The sequence below is a fragment of the Nematolebias whitei genome, chromosome 7, assembly GCF_014905685.2.
Source record: "Nematolebias whitei isolate Nwh7 chromosome 7, NemWhi1, whole genome shotgun sequence".
Classification (NCBI taxonomy): Eukaryota; Metazoa; Chordata; class Actinopteri; order Cyprinodontiformes; family Rivulidae; genus Nematolebias; species Nematolebias whitei.
In genome coordinates this window covers 37,877,632-37,895,054 of record NC_056504.1, presented here as the reverse complement: position 1 = coordinate 37,895,054, position 17,423 = coordinate 37,877,632, and the positions used below count along the sequence as shown (strand labels likewise).

The window sequence follows — 17,423 nt, the reverse complement described above, 5'->3', positions numbered from 1 at the left end:
ATATATTTATATTTAAAAAATCCTTTTTTGTTTTTCATTTCTTGCATGCCCTGGAAACAGTAGGTATAAATAAAAGAAACCAGTGTTGTTGAAAAGTTACCAAGAGCTAATGTAAAAAGCCAAAAGTTTATTTAAAGTTCTGTAAAGGTAAAAAAAAAAACCTTTCAGTTATTACTGTATTTAAGTAATACCTTTTAAGAATGTAATTTGTTAGTGTAACAATTTTTTTTCAAACCCAGATCAGCAACTATGACCGTCTGAAACAAAACTGTTTTATCAGACTCGATGGATTTGACAGAGAAACTCACAGCTTTCCTACTTATTGCAGTGCTCTCAGCACTGCTGCTGTTGTTGGGTTTTCTGGTCTGGAAGTCAAACTTGTATTTCTCAAGAGTTTCGGGACCTTTTCCCCACATATAATTTGAGGCAGGTGACTGTAGAATGTAAAAAAAAAGACTTCTTAGTTAAAAACAAAAGATGACAGCTCAAGCTAACTGTGCCAGCTGAGTTTACCTGCTTGCTCCTAGCTTGGGACAACTGTTTCATTTTAGCAGTAGTTAATTCATTCTTCAAATCAGTGAGTTCTTTCTGTAGAGTTTCCTAAAAGCAAAGCATTTTAGAAACACTGAATGGTCTATAAGACATTATACAATCTTCTTCTAAATAAAAGCACAAAGAAACAAACAAAATATAATAAACATGTTAAATCAGAACACACCTTCTCTGTTGCCTCGGTCTTTAACTGCTTCCTCAACTGTTCATTTTCTGTTTTCTGTTTTAACAGGTCCACCTCCTATAGAATGGAAATATTAGATTATGACCTTTTCATGAATTTTATTTTGGTTTGGTTATTGTTTTGGGGTGACACACCATTGATTTTGCATTGGCAACTGCCTCCATCTCTTTGTTCTTGTTTTCATTAAGCTCTGCATCCTTCTCTTCAACCATACGATCATATTGGCTCTAGGAAAAAATAAACTCTTTGAATGCAGCAATAACACATTGTTTATAATGACAAAGGTAAATTATTTTAACCCACTTTATGTTTTTCCATCAGTGCAACCATATCTGCTATCTTGTGCTGACACTTGATTTCTGCATCTTCCTTGTTCCTAATGGATTCTGCTACTGTTAATCTGAGCTTTTGAATCTGCCAAACAAAATGTCCTTATTTTATGTTCATCAGTGAAAAAAGATCAATTAACAGAGTAATGTCAGAAAAGTTACCTCATTTTCAAGGTTTGCTGTTGAAGTTGATTTAGAATCAAGATCTTTAAGCAATTTTTGACATTCTTCATCTTTTCGTTTCTTCAGGTTCTGTGACTCCTCCTGAAGCTTGTCGATCTTAATAAAAACATGAGACAGTTGCTGTTAGCTTACTGGTAAATGTTTTACATAATATATCGACTGCAAGAACTACAAAAGCAAAACCTCCCTACCAGTACTTCCAGATGACTGGATTTAGCCGTCTCCTTTGTGATTTGTTTTTTAAGCAGTTTATTCTGAAAATGAAGTTTAAGATCAAGTGAATAAAAGGGCCGCTCAATATAAAATCATGAAATAACTCAGTGGCATTAATTTTGAAAAACAACAAAAAAATCAAAACCTCTTTCTTGTACTCCTCTTGCACTTGAAATTTATTTTCAAATTTCTTCCTGAGATTGCAAAGCTAAAAGACCAGTGAATTCATGTTAATTTAATAGGATGTGTAGTAGATGACAGCACTGTTAATTTTCAGTTTTAGTTCTTTCACCTTTGCTTCAACAGATTTTATCTGTTTCTCTTTTTGTGTGATTTTCTCCAGCAAATCCTCACACTGTTCAAAAAAAGGACAAACTGATCATTTATCTGGGTTCAGCTTTCTAAACTCGTGTTTTTAGTGATTACTGCTACTTTAAACAACAAAACTTACCTTTACTTCAATTTGTTTCTGCACAATTTCAATTTCTTGACATTTTCCTTGGATTTTGCTTTTAATGCTCTTGACATCGTTTCTATTTAAATGAAATATAAAGTAGTAACATTGGAGTTGAATATTGCCAAGTCTCTTAATTCTCTCAGAACACAAACAAACCTTAAGCATTGGTTTTCGTCTTCCAGTCTTTGAATTTCTCCGCTGAACTCCTGTTGACCGAATGTCTTCTCAGACTGAATCTTGCCAAAATTGACCAGTAGCTCTTCATATTTGACTCTTAAAGATGACATAAAAAATACATCAAGAAACACAAACATAATATGACATTATTAATACTAAAATAAATAACAAAAGTTACTCATGCTGCAAGATGTCTCTCTTTAGTTGCTCCATCTCAGAGGTGAATTTTTTATTTTTCTTTATTTCAGCAGAAAACTGTCCTTCAAGCTCCTGTGTTTTGATCTTGTTTAACCACAAAGAATGAGTTGAAACAAAGAATTGCTGACAACAAACCATTTCATTGATGGAAGAAGTGTCTGTATTACCTTAAACATCTCAATCTCTTCAGTTTTCTCTGAAAGCTCAGCAACAAGTTCTGTGATTCTAACCTGATAGACATCAAGCTTGCTCTTAAAAGACTCAATAGCTTTTGATCTGGTGTCCTAAAACAACAGGAACATTTAGTGTTCATGAGTCATTAACTGTAGTTTTTTGACTGAAAAGTTTAGTAAAAAAAATAAAAATTATGAAAAAGACACCTCTCAAGGATATTAAATGTATTTTACCAATTTGTCTTCAAGGATTTTGATATTTTCACTTTGCTTTGCCGTCTGTTCCTTGATCTCTTCTGTTGAGTGAAAGTCTCATTTTAGTCTTGAGGAGCATCAAATAAACGTGTTATAATTCAGAGAAGAACCTACCTAAAAGTTTAGTTCTCTTTTCAAGTTCATCGCTGTTTGTCATTAGTTGAGCTTTAAGATCCATGGCACTTTAGAATGAAAAAAATAATAAAATTTACACATAAATAAAACTTTAAATTTAGTCTGGAACAAAAACAGAATGTTCCTGAGTTAATTCTACCTCTGTGTCCCTAGAGCATGGGAGTTCTTTAGCTCTTGAAGAACTGTTTCAGTCTTCTCTAGTTTCTCTGCCAGCTGAATCTTTGCTCTGCTGAGCTCCAGCATGTTGAGATCTTTGCTTTGAACGATCTCCTCATATTCCCTTTTACTTTGTTCCATGGCTGCAGCAATAGTTTCCTGTGTTTTCTTTTTTGGAGGCAAGTTAATGCTTGAGAGCCCAAGCTCATTAAGAACAGTAAAACCTTTTACATACTCACCTCAGTTTCTGCACAGTGCTGCTCAGCAGTGTACAGTTTTTGAAGAAGGGATTCTTTTTCAGCTCTCAAGCTTGTGAGGAGTTCTACTTGTTGATCTGTAAAGTAGTAAATATGAAATGTTGTTTTAGGAATGAAAAGTAAACTCATTGCGTTACTGAAAAAATAGATAAATAATACAAGTATTTGTTGATAAATTTGATCATTTCAAAATGCCTGTTTGTTGAAAAAAGACAAGTGACTGAAAATTTTAAATGTAATTAAGACAGCTTCTATTTCTTTAATCAAGTCCCTAGAATAAAGTAATAAATGTCATCAATTAAGGCCTAAATGTACACTATAGTGACAAAAAAATGTGGAAATTTGCACCCAAACCTTACATAGAATCAGTGTTGCCAGACTGGGCAAGTTACTGCCAATTGGGCAGTTTTCATTATGATTTTGCTGGGAACTCTGGGAAGATTTTTGTTGGATTGTTACGTTTTGCCACATATTGTTGAATTACCTTGGCTTGTACTGATGTGTGTTCATGTACAAACAGTAAATATACTGTAATAATATATTGATTGGGCAGATTTTTGTGTGATGTGGTAGTTTTTAACAGATTTTTGTGCTAGAAAACCTCGACTCTATCTGGCAACACAGCACAGAACAATGTAAATGTAAAGTGTTAGTTCTAAAAAAAACTGTGATGGACTTGCGACCCATCCAGGATGTACCCCGCCTCTCGCACTGTGATTGCTGGACATGGGCACCGGCGACCCCCGTGACCCAAAATGGAAGAAGCGGGTAAAAGATAATGGATGGATGGATGTACTCAGTCAACTCAAAATGTAGCCAGAATCTCACTTGTTAAGTCTTGAAGCTGCCCACAGTTCTTCTGAGCTTCATTGAGGTCAAACAGGACTTTGTGTAGCTCCTCCTTCTTATCCTTAACTTTTGTTTGAAGCTTCGTAATCTGTGAACACAATAAAAATTCGTATTAAGACTGACCTAAGCTGATCTCAACCTCTGAACTGGGGTTCTGATCAAGCCATTTTTCACTGATTGGTACTGCAGTAGCTGAAAATACTCGATCTCTGTCTTTGATCCATAGTTTTATGGTTTAGTTCATGGTTTGGTTCTGTGTTGTAATACTGCTGCTGTAAAACATTGTGATGTAAAGTGCCAACATGTCTGCAGAATGGAAGTCTTTTAAAATATAAAATGAGAGCAGTTCACTAGCTACTTTAAACATTTGACATTCAGGTATTTCTTATGGTAGTAGTGTCAGAGCTATAAAATCCTAGCACTTTGAATGAAATACTCACTCACCCAGCTAACGCTTTAACACTAACGTAGCTTAAATGGCTTGGAAAGAAAGAAATAATTGGAATATCCCTAATTCTTAATATTGGTTTAAAAACTTTTGGTAACAAGTTTAATGCTAAAAGTCCTTAAAAATGAAAGGAGTTTAAAATACTAACCTCTTCATTTTTCATAGCATGCTCTTGTTTGTATGTTTCTTTCAGGTCTTCAAACTCCAGCAAGCCCTCTTTGACTGAAACAAACATTCAATGATCAAATCTTGTGCATAAAGTCTTCCACTTCAACCACTTCACTTACATCATAAAAAAACATTTTAAGGTTTAAAGAAATAATTACTATATAATTGAAAACAATAACCATAATATATAGTAAAAATGCAAAAGTAATGTGTGAGTATATTGTTTCAGTGTACCGTACAATATGTTTGTACCTTTTTGCATCTCTTGTTGATCAGCTTCTACTCGAATCCGAAGGCTCTCAAATTCTTCAATTAATTTCTATAAGACAAAGTCATTTATGAGCACAGCCTCTAAACCAAAAGCATTATTAACACATTTAACAAAATATACCGTAAATTAGTTTAATCCCCCACCCCCACTGAACAGTCCAAATTCAGCTTCAGACTCGTGTTTTTATGTGTCATTAATCTGTGCAGCTGAGCAGCGCTCTGAGAGCGGGCGAGCATGTACTCTGTGCTGTGGTCATCGTGGAGCCCCTGCTGCCATCACCCACATACAAGTTTTTCTCTGGGTCACCCCTGGGGTGGCTCGGATCCAAAGAGCTGCTGTTCAACCTCAGCAGGACTTAGCCGGGGAGGCCGAGCTGAGCAGAGGCCTCTGTGAGGCAGCACATCCTGTGTGCTCGCACCCCCTCCCAACCCACAGCTGGGGGGAGGAGGATGGAGGGAGCAGAGGAGAGGTTGTGTGTGCATGAGCAGCAACGATTGGGCTCATAGGCTTGTGTTCTGACTGGAGACATGCAGCAGAATGAACCATGAGATCTTTGAAACAGGTCTCTCTTGTAAACGAGTCCTCGAGGCTCAATGAGACTAACCTGTTCAAGGTTAAAGGTTGAATGAAAGTTGGTAATTTAGTTTCTGGGTAGAGTTTGCATGTTCTCTTAGTAAACTTTTTCTTCGGTTTTCTCCCAAAGACCAAAAACATTCATGTTAGGCTAACTGGTAACACTAAATTGTCTCTAGTAGGCCTGTCAAGATAACAAATTTTGCTGGGCGATTAATTGTCTCAGAAATTATTGCGATAAACGATAATATTGTTTGAAATTTAACAATGATTAATTGGCAAATTTTAGAAGAAATGTTGAGTTGTTTGGAGTGTAGTACCATTTTTGACTCCCTGATGGCAGTATAAGACTGTTTGAACCAAACCTGCGGTGCCTCAGATCAGCTGATCAGCTGCTCCTGGAGGTGCCGAGGTCTAAACGGAGGCTCAGAGGGGACAAAGCTTTTTCTGTTGCTGCTCCAAGACTGTGGAACGATCTTCCTCCTCCCATCAGACAAGCCCCTTCACTGTCCAGTTTTAAAACTCTTTTAAAAACACACTTTTACTCCCTGGCTTTCAGCACAGACTGAATTTTGCTCTGCACTGTTTTTATTATTTTTTATTGATCTTAATGTTTTAACAACTGTTTTATGTGTTTAAATGTTCCTGATTTTATATGTACAGCACTTTGTGGCAGCTGTGGTTGTTTTAAAGTGCTTTATAAATAAAGTATTATTATTATTATTAAAGGATGGATAGTTGAGCAGCATGTCTCTTTAAGAAAAAAGGGAGGGAGGGCCTTTGACGTGACATGGGCTGACATGGGCTGACATGGGCTGACATGGCGGACGCTCGGTGATTTGCGCTCTTTAGCATAGAATTTTTCACACAAAGCTTTTAATTAAAAATCAGAAAACAACTTCTCAGCTTCTTTTTGCAGAGAAAAACAACTTTTTACACAAAGGCACGGGTTTCAACCGTGAATTTTGGAGCTCGACAAGATGAAGGTTTATTCCCGAGGTTGGCCTGTTAGCTTAGCTTCTCAGCTTAGCTGCTTTTAACGATCCAAAAACAAGATTTTGGACGGTTAAAATTGATTTTAAAGAGAAAGGGAGGGATCAGTGAAGAGCACTGGAGTTGAGCTGTCATCAGCAGAAAAGAGACACGAACAAATGATAAAGCCGGTAAATGAAAATGAGGTAGATAATTTTCATTCATCATGCGATTAATTGATTTATTGTTTATTATGACAGGCCTAGTCTCTAGGTGCAAATGGTTGTTTGTCTCTATGTGTCCCTTTGATGGACTGGAGACCTGTCCAGGGCGTACCCCGCCTCTCACAAAGTTTCTCCTGGATATGGGCAACAGTGACCCCCACGACCCAAACAAAGGAAAAAGATGGTAAAATAATGGATGGATGTAAATTTAGTAGTGTTTTACCTGAATCCGTTCACTATTTTCCATGTAGAGGCGATGAGTTTCTTCTCTTTCAGATTCAACTACAGAAAAGTTATGTGTTATTTCATTAATTTTTTTTATACCTTTGATACTGGGGCTGATAGAAAACAAAATATACATTTACTTACATAAATGCATTTTGTCAGTGGACCACTGAAAGGTTTCTTTGAGAATATTACACAAGTTCCTTGTTGCATTGTTTCTGTATGTAAAGCAGAAACAATGAATTTTACTGTTAGAAAAGCAGTTGCAGAAACACGGTATTTGCATTTTCCAAACAGATTTTTATGTTTATATAAATTTTGCATAAAGTATGTGTCTGGTGTGAGCTTTCCAATTTCAAACAGACATACTTGTTTCTTAGATCTTCATTTTCACTTATTTGCTCTTCCAGCTTTATGCTAAGACTTTCATTGCCAAACTGTAGAGATAAAATACTTAAGATCAATGAGCCTTAAAAAATCATCACAGTATGTGGGATGAGAGATGAAAAGACAAAAAAACAGCTTCTCAGATGCACACCTGCAATTCCTGAATGGCTTGGCGTTGAGTTTCAATTGTTCTTTTATTATCTTGGAGACTTCTTTCTTTCTGGACTGTGTCAGTGTCAACTTTGAACTTCCAGCACTTTATCTTTTCTACTTCATCAAACAGCTTGGTATAAAGCTCACCGGGATTGCAATTATTCTGGGGAATATTCACAATAGTAGGAAGTTAACAGACACACTTAACAATAAACAATTTGTGATCCAAAAGTAGGCCAAGTGGACAGAATAAAAATATTACCACTTCCTTTTCCAGTGGTGACAAAGCTTTCATCTTAGGGAAGTCTTTAGAAAAGAATTAGTAATTAGTTCATCAAAATATGCATGACACTCACAGGGATTTTTATTACAGTTATTGTCAGATAAAATATACCTTGTATGGATGGTTTAGATGGTGCAACCACACTTTTATTGACAAAAGGCATGATCTGCTCTTTGTTGTGGCATAAATTATAACCCTGAAAAAGAGCATTAAAACTTAATTTGCTGGTTTTTTTTTATTTTTTATTATATTGCATTTAACTTAAAAAAGGGATGAAATATTCAGAATTTTTAACAAAAGTCCAAAAAGTTAAAGATAGCAATATAAAAATTGGGAAATACGTGGTTAAACCATGAAACTAACAGGAATAATAGCTGCTATAAACATGTTTCTCTGGTTCAAACATTATTTTATAGGAACATTTGGAGCTGGTGGCCATGTTTAGCTACAGGTACAATTCCAACGACATTATAAGTGAATACACGGTTAAAGATAATTATAGTCAAGTTTATTCAATAACTTACCGGATGTGTGGTATTCAGAAAATCACCAGAGTTTTCAGCTATTTCCTGAGGTCGAACTGCGTTTACCTGACCGTTGCTGGCTCTGGGGGGCATCAGCAGCTTGAATTTAAAGCTCCTGTCCATCCTAAAACAGACACAAAAGCATTGACAGCCTGTTGCTTAAAATTACTTTACAACCCGAAGTGCTTAAAAAATGTGAAGAAGAAAAAAAAGTCGGGTTTACCTTCAGTATTTTGTGGTTTCTTGACTAATTTAACCGTCAAGACAGTTTAGCTACCTACCAGCTAGGTGGGTAATGTCGGTTTTAGCTAACCAGTTTTACTGCAGTTGACGCGAGATATAGCTATTAGTTAAAATTACCCAGATAAGTCACAATAACAAAAAAAAAAAAAAACACCGAGTCAAACATAAAAATAAGAAGCAAATATTGAACTGCGTTTTCACTTTACCTGCTCAAACTAACGGATGCTCTGGAACAGCGCGCGCGAGGAGAGAACGTTTAAAGTTGCGATGACGTAAGCCCTACCGCAACGTCTGTTAAAGGGGTTTGAGTGGGCTAAATCCATTATCGGACAAGAGCGATAAATAATTTTAAAAAAGTGCATTCAAAAGCTGTTAATTGTTATATTGGGAAATAAACGCATTTATTTCCTTGTATATGTTTTGTTTTTTGTTTTTTTCTCTGTACAGCATGTTGCGCTGATCAGGATATACACTTCCTGCGGTACTTTGAAGAACAGGTGTTGCGCCAAATTAATTATCCCCCAAATAATTCGTGACCCCAGGCTTGGGAGCGCGCACAAATCAGGAAAGCATGCTCGACTTCAACCAAATTAAACCTCAAAATAGTTTCACGTTTTAATTAATGTATGATTATATATGATAAAACTTTTTTAAATGCATTAAATAAAACAGATCTCCAGAACCATAAATAACATTTGCATTGAATCTAAATATCCCCTTCAAGCTTCCAAACCCATATTCTGTTTACTGTTTATTCTGTTTTCTCCATTAAGCACATGGCACTAGAGTACTCCACTGGTAGAAGCAGGATCCCCAGATTCTGCCTGTGGAGTACACGAGTTTTTCCATAATTAAGATACTGTATTCCCAGCAGCAGATCTAGATTTTATTTCAGAGGACTAATGGAGGACACAGCTTCAGACTCAGAACCTGCCAGAATGTGTCCCTTCAACTTTATAATAAACAGAGCAAACATCTTTAAAACCACTGAAATAATAAGTCATAATGAGGAGTATTTCTGACATGAAACACATTCATCTTCTTTATTTATGCTTATTCATTTCATTTTTATATTTTATGGGCTTGGGATGTGGGCACAGGTTCTGGCAGAGGTGGTGACTCAGGCTGCCAGCTTTTGTGTTCTCCTTCAAATAATTTCTAATTAAATATGCACACTTTACAATTTGTAAGTAAAATATTTTAATCATCTAACTTCCATCCATCCATCCATCCATTGTCTTTACCAGTTTCTTCCTTTTCAGGTCGCAGGGGTGACTGGTGCCCATGTCCACCCATCACTGTGTGAGAGACGGGGGACACCCTGGACATGTCTCCAGTCCATCCCAGAGATCAGAGACAAATGAGACAACCATTCACTCTCTCACTCACACCTAGGAACAATAGGAACAATTTAGAGCAGCGGCTCTCAATCTAGGGTCCCCGGACCACCCTGGGTCCACGAGCCGGTGCTTGGGGTCCGCACACAAAAAAAAGAAAAGAAAAACGTTTTTTTTTTTTTTTACAAGCACGTAGATGTTTAATAACTTATTAAAATACACAAAAATGCAGGAAATCGTATCGACTTCATTCAGAATTTGCTGGGGGGAACCCCAGACTCCCTCACCAACACCCCGCCTCACCCACTATTTTCATTCCAGCATAGACCAGTTTACAAATTAAGCCCCGGTACTTGGTACGACTACTGCTGTTATGATGCTGTTCAGTTTTATGTAAAACGTTTTCTGTAATAATTTGAAGACATGGCAATACATTTATTGTGTTCATTATGTGAATAAATAATGTTTTAAAGTGGGTTTTGATACAGTTAATTTCCTTAAAACTGTAATTTTTGGAAGTTGAAATTAAACATTTTGTTTATTAATGAAGAATAGCCCATGTTTAAAAGTATAAAAATAGTTTTAACACTATTAAAGAACAGATTATAAGTATTTATGTTACACAAATATTTCCATTGCATTCAAGACACAAATTGAAGACAATTATTTAATAAACATGAGGGTTATGAGGGGGTCCCTGAAACTTTTTCTCACCTGTTAGGGGTCCCTGAGCCCGAAAGTTTGAGAACCTCTGATTTAGAGTTGTCAATCAAACCTAACATGTGTGTTTTTGGTCTGTGGGAGGAAACCGCAGTATCTGAAGAAAACCTATGCATGCACAGAGAACATGCAAACTCCACCCTGAAAAGCCCTCGGGTGGGATTTGATCCACTGAGAGGCGGCGGCAGCTCTACCAACTGCACCACCCTGCTCATCTAACTCCATTGTCTTATTGAGCAGCAAGCTTTATGTTTATTGGCTTAACAGATCAAGACTTTCTTTTTTGACAAATCCTGTAGTTAGGGTTGCTTAGGACAAATTGACCTCAGTAATTGCTGGACATGAGCACCAGCGACCCCCGTGATCCAAAATGGAAGAAGCAGGTAAAAGATAATGGATGGATGGATGGGTCATTAGTTTTTGTAACATTTCTGTAAAACTTACAAATAATAATAAAAAAGTAAGAACAAAAGAATGTCAACAACATCTCTTATTTAAATGTGAATTTATTTGTCTCTGTAGGTTTCATATGTACACAATACATGTTATAGTTTTCTATCACGTTAACACACAAAGCTGTGCATAAAGGGTTTTTTTTTTTAACCACTGGATAATTCATAACAGACAAAGTATAGGTATACAAAAATAAACTAGCAAAATTTAAAACTTGCTTTAATATCATTAAGATATAAAGTCTGAGTGACAAATCAAAAGCCCTGTGTCGTGAGGTCTTTGTGGCAGAGTGAGATACAAACATGTGGACACTACAACAGGAAGTGTTTCTTTCAAAACCTAAAATCCTGTCTAATAAAACAACAACTGATAGGTGTCTAAATGTTAAAACACAGAGTACAACAGGAGACTACATTAGATTTAGAAGAGTTTGTTACATACTTGACTATATGGAATGCCTTATCACCATTTACCTAGTAAAATCCAAGCAAGTGTGAATGTTACTCACTGGTTTCACTGCATATTAGAGGTATTTCATGTTATGTTTTGACTAGAACCTAAAGGGTTTTAATAAGTGTGTAAATGCTTAACAAACAGTTGCAAGTTGGCCATATGGTCTAAAACTTTTTATTGTTATACATGATGATTGATGTGGATGGGTGGGCCCTGTTTGCATGTGTTAAAAGTCTATTTCTGAGATGGAGGTTGGCTTGAAAAGGCAATGAAGACTTATGGGACAGATCTGGTTGACAGGCCACAGACTGATGACGTCTTCTGCATGGACACGTTTCTCACTTAAACTGGTCCAGATGGCATGATTTAACCTTTTTTTTTTGTTTGTTAAATACATTTACTGACAGTCTTCTGAAAGAGCATAACATGAAATAAAGAAGCTTGCTGATGGTAAGCATATTTCACAGACCACACTTTAAAGAATTTATTTGTCCAGAATCACATGCTGATAAGGTGTGGAGCACTAGACAGTGTCTTCTGTATTCTTAACCTCAACACCATCACTACCAGAACTGGGCTTTGGTTCCCTAACTCCCATCCTGGCCCGCCTCTCCTCCTCCTTCTTCTCCTTGTCCAACAGTCGATAGTTGATTCCCATCCCCACAAATAAGAACACGCTGGAAATGATGAGGACAATCCCACAGCCCTGGTACGTGTACTTGTAATCATGGTAGATATCTTTGAACTTTCCTGTGAAACAAACAAGGAAAAGGTTACAATTCTATATTGGTTTAATGTGGCATTAAATGTAGTCAGGTGGTGGATTGTGTACTCACCAAGCAACGGGGGGCCTAACAACACAGGGGCACACTCCATAATAGTGACCAGCCCAACGGCACTTGAAAAGCGCTGGGCTCCCACTAGATCCATCAAGGTCTCAAACAGCACTGAGCTCAGCCAACCGAAAGCAAAGCCAAAAAAGCAGGCATAAATAATAAAGCCTTTGTAGTCCACTGATAGTGGAGCTAGAACGTGACAGACACCATTATACAACACAGAGGCAGCAAAGTAGTACTGTATCCTGGGCCGGACCCACTTGGTGTTGGCTACAATGCCCATCGAGGGCCGAGCAACCATATCAACAATGGCCAACACGGAGAGTAAAAAAGCCGCCTTCTCCTTCGGAATATCTTTGCTCTTTGCATAATTAGAAAGGAACACCAGTGGTGCAAAAAGACCAAACAACATGACAACATTTCCCATAATGTAGAGCAAAAATCCACGGTGCTTAAACAAAGAGAGGTCAATGAAGCTGTTAATGGTCTGCACTACAGTCTTCCTCTCTGTGCTCGCTTCTGCAGGTTTGGGTTTGGGTCCTATAGGTCGCATGAGGGCACCAGCAACACAGCAGTTGAGGAGCAGGCCGCCCAGGATCAAAAAACTTCCTCTCCAGCCAAACTGGTCATAGAACCAGGTGTTAAGAGGAGCCAAGGTGGAGAGAAACACAGGGCTCCCAGCCATAGCAATCCCGTTAGCTATAGGTCGCTTCTTGAAGAAGTACTTTCCAATCATAGTAAGTGCAGGGTTGAGGTTAAAGGACAATCCCAGGCCTGAAAAAAAAGCATGTAAATGTAAGAACACTTGATTGCAACCTAACCAAATAAAACACAATATAGAAACTTAAACTTACCTCCCATCACACCAACACAGAAGTAGAGTGCTTCCACAGAGTTACAAAAAGAGGCAGCAACAAAACCTATTCCAGACAGACAACCTCCTGTCATCATGACAGGACGACTCCCATATTTGTTAACCAGGACGCTGCTGATTGGACCTGAAGATTGCACACACACACACACACACACACACACACACAAAAACACAAATACAGTTTGATTTAGAAATACAGCATGCAGTTTTGCATTTAACCACCAGGGGGCATCATTGCTACAGCAGTTGCTCTGCAATTTCAAACAGCTTCTTCAATCAATTGTGCCAGTGGTGCACTGCAGCAGATGTGCTCTCCTGCCATTAATATTGGGATCTGTCAGAAGAACCACAAACTCTGCAATTAAATAATTATGTCTTTGATTTTGTAATTCATACAAACATACAGAGATTTCCTTTCTTTAATGAACTTAGAAGCGCTTCAAATTAAAATGGAACAAATCTCAGGTCAGAAAAGAAGGTGCAGTTTTTGTGTCTGCGTGTGCTTTGTGGTGGCGAGGAGTGGATTTTTGGCACCGATGTGCGCATGGAAGATACAATAACAGAAATATTTCTCTTTCTCTCCCTTTATCAGTTTTGGCACCTGGTGCACCAGTTAGAAAGAAACCTGGTGAATGAGGCAATAGTGAATCAACTTATTAGGATGGGGTTCAACGTCAGCTCAAAAGAAAATTACTATGACTTGCAGACAAATGACTAAAATGCATGTAGAGTTCAGGTAGCAAAACACCGGCTTCATCTCCAACTTATAACCATCAGCCTAAATGAGTATGAGGCTCCACATGGAAGACACTTCTGCCTTCCTGCCAAATCCCTGCAGTCCCCAATGAGCCTAAATGGAAACTGACAGTTTTTGTTTAGAGGTTGTCCAGACTCATTTGCCAGCACGATGCAAGACAAAGGGTTTTTAAATTGTAATGCAGGCAGTCTTCATGAAAAACAATGAGTTCTTTCCTTCCACTTTGCAGGGAGGGTTGCTTAGGATATAAAGGTTGGAGACAAACCAATGTAGAATATTATGAATATAATGAATCAAAAATTGAAGGAGTACAGGGGTAGGCAACAGTAGGTTTTTAATGAACTTCTCCTGCTGGTGTGCTGAGAATGTTAACATGCAGATGGGAACAGATTCAGCTGTCATCCCACAGCGCTGCAAAGAAAAGGAAAACATTTCCTCGCTGCGTTCTCAGTTCGAGAGCCGTGCGAAGCTATAGCTGCCATTCGTATTTGTTTGCATTTTAATTTGTACAATAATTAACAGTGTTGCACCTGAACATGTACAGATGGGCACCAAATTAAAAAGGGTTGTTCGGCGCTTCCAGAGCAGATGTTGCAACTACTAATGTTGATTTTATGAGTCGGGAATTTTACCGATATGACAAAACGTAATTCTTCCTGAAGAATAGCCACACTAATATTCAGTTGTGTTGCAATCTGTTGACTGTGAAAAGCGTAACATGTCTCTACGGTAATTTTCATATCAAACCATTAGTTGCCTCCTCACATCCTGTGGGTATCGTCATCCAGCAGGAGACAGTTCCTTTCAGGGTAGAGATCCTTCATGAGTGGATAAAGGTGATGTCTCAGAACAACTTTGTATTGATTTGTGGAGACTATATCCTCTAAGGGGACAAGTGGACCCAAAGCATGCGAGTGCCAGATGAGTAAAAGGTTACGGGTGTTCCTGCTGTCACCTGTCTGTACATTGAGACCACCACAGGTTGTAGCTTGTCAGGATGTCTGCAGAGCTGACGACAGCTAAGTGGGGCCCATCATTTTACTCTTGGAAGTATTAAACCTTTACTTCAGCCTGTAAACTTATCTGCAAATCAACTATTCTTGCAGCCAAACTCCACAACCAGGTTTAACAGCATGTACGTTAGGGGGAACAAGTTGCTGAACACTAAGCAGCATTGATTCCTTAAAGCACTTTACTTCCGTCGTACAGTAATTCGGCTTTGGCGTGGCTAAGGTGCTTTACTTGCTTTTTAGTTTTTAATAGACATGTGACAGCTTTGTGTTTTTTATTTTTTTTATTTATGAAGCAAATTCAGCTTTTTCTCTCTCGCCACAGTGCAGTGCAACAGATGCAAAGCTAACTTAAACAACTATGCTAACTTTTACTGTTTGTGGCTTGTCGATGCTATAAATTGTGCACTGCTGTCGGGATTAGTATTTTTTTTAATATAGTGATATATTATTCTTGTCAATAAAACAACTTTTTTTAACTTCCGATACTTCAGATAACTTATTGACAAGTTTTACAGTTTACTATGCATTTAAGAAAATGTAACTACAGTGGTGAGACTTTAGAACAGATGCTCTTTATAGGCTCATGAATGAAGACTTATCGCCACCTGACCGTCCAGAAGTGTGTGGTAACACTTGAAGTCTCATTCATCTCATCATTACTGCAAGATCCCTAACTCCCTGGTGGTCGTCCTCTCTCAAAGAGTGAGGGAAAACAAGCCACAGGGATACAAACTGAAACCCATTTATGTCTTCCTGAGACAGATAGTGTTGCAACAGCCCTACAAAAGGGTTACAGTAGTCCCGTACTTGTTTAAACATGTTTATAAATGTTATCTTTTCTATCCGAGTGAGAATATGTGGCCTCAATCAGGACAGCATGAGAGTGAGAGCCTCTCTATGTCTGTATTTCAGAAAAAAAGATCGATTTTTAACTAAAAACAGCAGGAATTAATCTTTCACAGTCATGCTAAGAGCTAGAAATTGATTCAATCTATAAAGCGCCCTGATGTGCTAAATGTCACGTGTTAACAAAGCCAAGTGTGGCGGCCCGCTTGTATTTTGGGTTGCAGCTCACCTCCGCCGTACGTGACTGCTAACATGATGGAGGAGATCCAGGACACTTGACTGCTGCTGGCATTGAAGATCACCTCAATTTCCTTGAAGAAGACAGTGATCGACTTGGCACTCGCATAGGAGAAGCCAATAGAAATGAAGGCCCCAACTACCACCATCCAACCCCAGCCACCCTCAGGGGGTGTGTATCCCTGAGGCCCACCAATGGCAACTGGCATTTTTCCTCAGGTATGATAGCCTGCATTGGGGAAAATAAACAATCAAAATACTTTAATTAATATAGTAAACTAGTTGATGGTTTAGTAGAACTTGCTAAAAACAGCTCAGATGTTTAAACACTTCCTAGTTTATTATCTGTGACAAAAAAAAAAGCTAAAGAAGTTTTGGACTTTAAGAAAACCTGAGACTTTTGTATATAAAGTCTTCTGACTGGTTAGACCAAACTGTGAAGGCTCTTGTGTTGCACTAAACATCGGCATGCCACTAATAATACTGCTTCTTATCCTGACCTCTACTTCTTTGTACCCCTGATTTGCTGAGAGTTCAGGTATTCATGAAAAAGAACCAGATTTTACCACTTAGTCAATAACAGCAGAGTTTAAGAGCAGGGGTTCTGCTTCTGGTCCTGCTTTGCTTTGAATTGCTCTCCATGTGTGTTCGCTGAGCTCTCAGCCACCGATCCCCCACAGTTTCACTTTAGAGGTGATGAATAAGAGTCCATCTGCAGAGTCAAACTGCTTACTGTATTGTTTACACAGGGGAGACTATCCAGGGAGAACATTGATCAGATCATGAAAGCACGTTGAATTCACACTGCTCGATTGCCCAGGGCTGTGCTCCAGAGTGGGTGATAATATAGTGTTTTTCAGCCAAGAAGGACTTGATTTAGTTGATGAATTGGTTTAGTGCTCTGAAAACTTATTGGATAAGCCAGTTGTGTGCAGCAAGTAGTGAATATTTAATGTATAAAATAACCTGTTATTGAGCTGGGATTTTAGCTGCTGCTGTGCAGCTGTAAATGTGCCTCCTGTATTGTTCTACAGAAACAATAGATAGGAGAGAGAAATAAGAACTCTCAGAATCTCTTTGATCCTTTTATTATCTGTTCACTCAGAGCGATTTAGTTACCACTTGGGTACACGTAATGGAATTTGCATATATATAACATGCAGCAACATTATTTAACATTAAGTGGTTGTTTGTGTTTCATACAATGAGCAATATTGGATCCTTGTTGCTGTTCAAGGTTCTCTTGGACAATAAAACATTTGTGCTCTCTAAGGTTGAAATGGTCCTTATAGTTTTTATCGACCCCCA

General features: G+C 38.0%; 2 protein-coding genes across 2 annotated transcripts in view; both read right to left on the bottom strand.

The window, feature by feature from the left end:
• sycp1 (synaptonemal complex protein 1) overlaps positions 1-10,708 on the bottom strand; it is a 21,683-nt gene extending 10,975 nt beyond the window's left edge. The window contains exons 1-28 of the mRNA XM_037679841.1: positions 10,641-10,708; positions 8,347-8,470; positions 7,934-8,018; positions 7,802-7,845; positions 7,538-7,702; positions 7,369-7,436; positions 7,144-7,217; positions 6,998-7,056; positions 4,987-5,053; positions 4,715-4,788; positions 4,098-4,206; positions 3,252-3,346; positions 2,996-3,180; positions 2,836-2,903; positions 2,701-2,762; positions 2,461-2,577; positions 2,274-2,377; positions 2,075-2,191; positions 1,913-1,994; positions 1,754-1,816; positions 1,607-1,669; positions 1,440-1,502; positions 1,228-1,344; positions 1,040-1,150; positions 871-963; positions 719-793; positions 514-600; positions 309-434 (exon numbers count right to left, since the gene is read on the bottom strand). Of these exons, the coding sequence (XP_037535769.1) occupies positions 309-434; positions 514-600; positions 719-793; positions 871-963; positions 1,040-1,150; positions 1,228-1,344; positions 1,440-1,502; positions 1,607-1,669; positions 1,754-1,816; positions 1,913-1,994; positions 2,075-2,191; positions 2,274-2,377; positions 2,461-2,577; positions 2,701-2,762; positions 2,836-2,903; positions 2,996-3,180; positions 3,252-3,346; positions 4,098-4,206; positions 4,715-4,788; positions 4,987-5,053; positions 6,998-7,056; positions 7,144-7,217; positions 7,369-7,436; positions 7,538-7,702; positions 7,802-7,845; positions 7,934-8,018; positions 8,347-8,470; positions 10,641-10,708 (2,565 nt within the window). The remainder of the gene's footprint in view (positions 1-308; positions 435-513; positions 601-718; positions 794-870; positions 964-1,039; positions 1,151-1,227; positions 1,345-1,439; positions 1,503-1,606; positions 1,670-1,753; positions 1,817-1,912; positions 1,995-2,074; positions 2,192-2,273; positions 2,378-2,460; positions 2,578-2,700; positions 2,763-2,835; positions 2,904-2,995; positions 3,181-3,251; positions 3,347-4,097; positions 4,207-4,714; positions 4,789-4,986; positions 5,054-6,997; positions 7,057-7,143; positions 7,218-7,368; positions 7,437-7,537; positions 7,703-7,801; positions 7,846-7,933; positions 8,019-8,346; positions 8,471-10,640) is intronic.
• A 1,176-nt stretch (positions 10,709-11,884) lies between these two features.
• slc16a1a (solute carrier family 16 member 1a) lies at positions 11,885-16,344 on the bottom strand. Its single transcript, XM_037679456.1, has 4 exons — positions 16,108-16,344; positions 13,243-13,386; positions 12,389-13,162; positions 11,885-12,302 (listed from the first exon to the last, which is right to left on the bottom strand). Exons 1-4 carry the CDS (start codon positions 16,322-16,324, stop codon positions 12,076-12,078), a joined length of 1,362 nt encoding a protein of 453 aa, XP_037535384.1. The 5' UTR covers positions 16,325-16,344; the 3' UTR covers positions 11,885-12,075.
• Positions 16,345-17,423: the final 1,079 nt, after the last annotated feature.

Excerpts from the sequence above, each read along its gene's own strand:
- slc16a1a (XM_037679456.1), bottom strand. The coding sequence starts at position 16,324 with ATGCCAGTTGCCATTGGTGGGCCTCAGGGATACACACCCCCTGAGGGT. Across the intron at positions 13,163-13,242 it reads CTGTGTTGGTGTGATGGGAG|GCCTGGGATTGTCCTTTAAC; the intron begins GTAAGTTTAAGT and ends CTTTTTTTTCAG. Across the intron at positions 12,303-12,388 it reads GTTAGGCCCCCCGTTGCTTG|GAAAGTTCAAAGATATCTAC; the intron begins GTGAGTACACAA and ends TTTGTTTCACAG.